The following is a 6,000-nucleotide window of genomic DNA, read 5'->3' as shown; positions in this document are numbered from 1 at the left end:
CAATTTTCGTGACTAAGCAGCTTGCCATTAGGAATAATCATTTCTGAAGTCTCTGGCAAAATAAAAGAAGAGCATTTAGTGTATGTAAGTAGACTAATCAGAAAAATATGAGACAGGAAAAGAAGGGGTTTTCTGTCTCTGACTCTTTGGGGTTTTTTTAAGATTTTATTTTAAAATAATCTCTACACCCAACATGGGCTCATACTCACAACCCCGAGATCAGGAGTTGCATGCTGTCCACTGATGGAGCCACTCAGGTGCCCTGGTCTCTGACTCTTTGAAGGAGAGGGGACAGAACTGTTACAAAGAATCTTTGAGAATATAATACAAAGAGACAGCTGGAGATAAATATCAATATGGATTTTAATGCAAGAAAGTTAACTTAATCACGAGTAAGAAGACTTGCTCTCCAAATGGAGCTGGCAATTTATAAGTGAACAGAAGCTTCACTCATAACTACGTAAATAATGATAAGTATTTGTGCTTTTTTGGGCGGGGTTCTGGCTCTAATTTGAGCCATGCCTAAAAGCAAGTTATGAAGGTAATATGATAAAAGTAAACTAAGTGTTATCACACTTTTTTCAAGCTCTCAGCACAAATCTAACCTCATCTAACACAAATTTGACTCAGATGGATCTACAGATAGGTGAAGAAAACATCCACTTATAATCCTAAAAATACATTATTACCAATATCAAACGAGGGAAAACATGAAGATATAGGCATATACCCAGTTACCTGTATGTAAAAGTTCTTAGAATTCTCAACTTTTGTAGAAAATACAATTTTTCATGTGTATAGAGAATGCTGCAGAACTTCTAACCAAATTCAACATTTTTAGCATTTAATTTCAGCCCGTAGTGAACAGTTACCTCAAAACTTCTTTCTTTTATTAATGGTTCTGTTCTGCAATGCACAATTATCACATTAGAAGTTATAGAGAAAGTACAATTACACACTCTTAAAGCCTTTTTAATGAGATTTCAAACTTCTTTAAGAAGTCTATGCAATTTGGGGCACGTGGGTGGCTCAGTCAGTTAACCCTCTGACTCTTGATTTCAGCTCAGGTCATGGTCTCACAGTTCACGGGTTCGAGCCCCATGATGGGCTCTGTGCCGGCAGCACGGAGCCTGCTTGGGATTCTCTGTCTCCCTCTCTCTCTGCCCCTCCCCCACCCTCTCTTTCATAAATAATTTTTTTTTAAAGCGTTCTCTTAAAAAAAAATAGCCTGTGCAATTCACTTTGGAGAAGATTCGAAAGCAAGAGATTTGATTTCCTCTTATATTGCTGAAATCCTTACCAATCCACTAATCTATACATTCCTCCAATACAGAAAAATAACAAGAATTTACACAACAAACTTGGTCAACTGCACCCTGAGTACCTGAGTTTCATTTATGTTTTATCTAGTTCCACTTATTCTTATTTTTCTCCTGTTTACTAATTTTTATGTTGGCAGAAGACCAGCATTTGATTCCTGAAAAGAGCATATTCACTAAAGAGCTTCTCAATTATATTCATTACTTGCCCAAATACTCTTTAAATATCCTTTCCTCTGTATAGCTAAATCTCCAGATGCTTAAAAAAATACTTATTTATTTTAAGAGAACACAAGCGGGGAGCCTGACATGGGGCAATCTCATGAACCATGAGATCATGACCTGAGTCGAAGTCAAGAGTTGGACGCTTACCCGAGACTGAGCCACCCAGGTGCCCAGCCAAATCTCCTTTAAAATCACTTCTTTTCTTGCCTTTTGTGCTACACTAAGTAACTTTCAGTGTTAAGTTTGTGTGTGTGTTTTTAATACTTCCTTATCTTTAATGTGACAAAGTAATATAGTAGAGGCAAAGGCTGGCCTGAGTGTGAACCTGCATTCCACTGAAATGGTGCTAGGATCATAGAAAATCACAAAAGGCCATGGAGGGGGAAAAGGGAGGTCTGGCAGGACTGTGAACATGGGAAAGAAAGTGAGGCTCAGGGATGAGGACACTCTGAGACTATCATCGTAAGAGAAGGCTAAGTGGCAAAACGTCTCCAAATAACTAAGTTTGAAACTATTTTCTTTCAGAATTTTCTGCTACAATTTTCGAAAGTTCTTAACTTACACATACTAAAATTTCAAGTAGCCTAAAATATTCTAATAGAAAATATAAGAACAGTTACAGTTTTCAAGGTCTAATCTTTTTAGCAGTGAACTTTTACACTCACTACAGAAATGAAACAAGAATGTAACCCACCAGACACAAATGGTTAGTTTTCACAGTAATTCCATAATTTCAAAGGAAACATTAAAAACGAATACTCTCCTCAATATAATCAGAACCACCACCAAAAAGCCCTTAATTTTTGAAGCAGAATTTGTTTCCAGCATTATTTTCTTTTTGGTCACGGTCTATCTATGGTCTATCCTTTGTAACGTCATTGCTATCATCTTTCAAAAAAATGTCCATCTACAAATTAATTAACTTTCTTGAGACAAATCCCTGGTATACTATTCTTCTGATTCCCGTGAAAGACTCACTTTTAAGATACAATTGCAGCTGCCCCACACTGCCAGTTACTGTGTCATACACACGCCTTAAAATTCTGTAATCAGCAACCACCAGGTGCCGTATCGCATTCAGCACACCACAGTCAGTCAATACAGACATCCCCAAACACACCAAGGCTGGTTTTGTCAAATGTTTTATTGAGTGTAGACATCTGGAGTACTGTAAAACATGCATTATCTGTAGATTCAAAAAGGAGCAAGCCACATTGTCCTCACTGTCAAATGTGTCAGGCTTGGCATCCATGATGGAGATTAATGAAGTATCATGAGAGTAATATGGTTCCTGAAAAGCCTCTACAATTTGGACTAGGGTCTTAATCACGTGAAAAGCAAAGCTGTTCACATTTAGTGAACTTGCATTTCATTGGAGGTACACAGTATTTTAATTTTAAAACAAAAATAATTCTGTTTTTAGAAGATTCCCATCCCCCAACTGTATCTGTCCCTCAGTTTTCAGAAATTTTAATTTAAAAAAATCATATCCCTTTTTGGAAGTTGTACATTTATCTGAACAATAACTAAAATTTATTTCTTCTTCGGTTGCTGAGGTGTATTAAATTTGAAGAAGATAATATCTCCATCTTCGACAATGTAATTTCTGCCTTGTTGTCTGTACTTTCCAGCAGCCTGTAAAGAGGAGATAGAGAGGAAATGGGTTATTTTAAAACTAAATACATGAGGTAAATGGTAGCAGCAGATGCAAAAAGTATTCTACCTCTTGGGTCATATTAAACACAACAAGAAATACAGGAAAACATGTAAGTTCAAAACTAGACTAGGAGAAGCAAAGTCTTCCTGATTTGGGCAGAACTAGATTTTCCATATGTACATAATCATAATGTATTCTCTACTAAATTGTTGGTACATAAATGTAATTATACCAATATCATTAAGTTTCATTACATGCTGTTTATGGTACATTTCTGATGTGTCTGCAAACATCCGGCAAGTCACTGTAACAAAACAGATCAAACCAGGCAGGAAGACTAGACAACTAGTTCGAAGCTACTTTATTTGCTTAAGGAAAATATTTGGTGATACTGGTGATGCCAAAGAGTCTGCTACAAGAGAGACTATTACCAATTTTAATGTACAGATTTTAAATTATTTCCTTGAATTTTTTTTATTTAGTCTTGACAACGACCAGAGTAGTGTGTACTAAAATTCATCACGAAGAAGTTTACTGACTAACGGCCCTAGTTACAAGCAGACTCTAACAGGTTGGAACTGCAAAGACAGATATTTCTCCCACTTGTAAATTAGTCAGCAAAGCAACTGATTCCACCTGCTGGCATGCAGATCCCCAAGTGCAATCCGCCAGTAATTCTAATACAAACAAGCAGCAGTTCCAGGGACCCAGGTTCACCCCAGGCGCAGCACACACACTCCACCCTAAGCACAACAGGCTCTTCAGCATCTACACTTAACACTGCACACAACTGACACAGTCCCACAGGACCCCACCATCGACCACTCAACAATGAGAACTCAAGGATCTTTTGGGAAAAATTCTCCAAAGTATTTTCTCTCTGCTAGAATTTACTGAGAACATGAAACCTTTGCCCAACAAGATTAGTACTTCTCTTTGAGGATGTTGATAAGAATGTTCAAAGTCAAGTACAATTATACTAATCAGACACAACACTAACAAAGATCATATATCTGAGGTTAAAATCAACAAACCAGATCACAGAACCCTAGTAAGCATATTTTCAAATGTCTAGACTACTTATTAAAAATCACCTACTAACAATGTGCTATTAAAATGGAACCATTTTTTTAAAAAACCAAGATACCCTAACATTCTAAAAAGATACAGATAGATATACACATAAACACACACATACCCACATTCACATGATTTCTGTAAAGACATGTGATATATTGAAGGCCATATGCTACTTATTTTGAGAATCTAAAGCCCCCTGTTATAAAACAGTATAGACAATTTAAATCAAATACGTATTGACATGACATATTAATGTAAGTTTATATACTTTGTTACCACTCAACTTTACTACTAATTAAAGGTGACAGTGTTCCTTTAAATTCTCTAGAGACCATTTAATCCATTTCCACTGCTATCAGAAACACTGGTTGAAAAAAAAAATCAATACCCATTTGTGAATCTTGAGTATGTATTAAACAAGACACGTCTAACCAGTTCATTTGCACTTGAAAGCAGCCATCTGTAGAAGCCAGCTTTGCCTAAGCAGATATGATTGCTAATAATGTGATATCCCTGTAGACTACAAAGCCCACACAGAGCTATTCAGTATATAGTTCACAGCACTGGCATTAAATTAGTTATGCTGCACTGGTGTTAGAAATACATATATATATATACATACACACATACACACATACACATGTACACAATCTTGCTCTCAAACGTAAAACCTACTTGATAATATACAAGTAAATATTTGTTGAAAAGAGAGCATAATGCAATTCATAAATGCTTTACTTGGAGTTCAAATTCTGAAATATTAGTTTTGGTGATGAAAAACCACATAAAATACTTAATGGTATTCTAAGCTGAAAAGCCAGAGGTCATTCTTTTCTAATTTATAATATAAAAGCTTCCAGTAAGTGTTAAGCATTTCTACAAGCAAGAAATATTATTGTATTATATATGATAAAGTTTCTCTGTATAGTGCAAGGAAGCATTCCCAACTTATGTATCTTTCAAGTTTATTACAACATAGACACTGATTAAGGATTGGTAAAACATGTTTATAGAATATAAAAAAGAAGCATCGGTTCTTGAATTCTAGTACTAGAAAGACATCCTTAATCATCTTTACTTCATGAAAAAATACACATGCCAACATGATGTAGCATGTTGAAAAATAATCTGAGATTTTTCAAGTCTGATTAGCATTCCTGACAAAGTTCAATCTCAGTATTTGTGTACCTATCAATACAAATGACACCATTAAAAAGTTAGTGACTTTGTTTAGTTATAAAATGTAACTTCTTTCACTCCACTTAAAAATCAAAATGGGGCTCTCACTCTACACTGAACCAATTATACCAAGATTTTTCCCTCTTCTTCCTGGGGTTCCAACAGTTCTATTAAAGTCCTGCTGTCCAGTATGATCTTTCCAATGATTACCAATGAGAATAAACTAAACTTGAAACAAACTTTTTTTGCATTCCTTTCAAATTACCAAACAGTAAACACAAGAGAGACCTTTTAAACTTCTTAATATTTTCTATGGTATTCTTCAAATACCGAATTAAATGAAAGATAAAGAAGCCTTCCTACAATGTCAGTTTAATCACTTGACCTATTTATCAATTACAGATGACACAGTATTAGATTTTGCTAAGTAAAACCTAATAAAGCCAAACTAAGCTTGCAGAATTTACGTTAAAAAAAAATCATTTATTATTCATGTATAAGCACTGCTTCGTTGTTAGTGGTTGCAAATCAAATTATACT

At 35.3% G+C, this 6,000-nt stretch overlaps 1 protein-coding gene across 1 annotated transcript in view; it reads right to left on the bottom strand.

The window, feature by feature from the left end:
- Positions 1–2,670: 2,670 nt before the first annotated feature.
- Positions 2,671–6,000, bottom strand: part of OLA1 (Obg like ATPase 1) — a 171,569-nt gene continuing 168,239 nt past the window's right edge. The window contains exon 11 of the mRNA XM_019459948.2: positions 2,671–3,179. Coding sequence (XP_019315493.1) covers positions 3,078–3,179 — 102 coding nt within the window. The 3' untranslated portion in view covers positions 2,671–3,077. The remainder of the gene's footprint in view (positions 3,180–6,000) is intronic.

The sequence above is a fragment of the Panthera pardus genome, unplaced genomic scaffold (genome assembly GCF_024362965.1).
Source record: "Panthera pardus isolate Hobbes unplaced genomic scaffold, ASM2436296v1 HiC_scaffold_10, whole genome shotgun sequence".
Lineage (NCBI taxonomy): Eukaryota > Metazoa > Chordata > Mammalia > Carnivora > Felidae > Panthera > Panthera pardus.
Note: the sequence above shows the minus strand (reverse complement) of the source record. Positions and strands in the feature narration are given on the sequence as shown.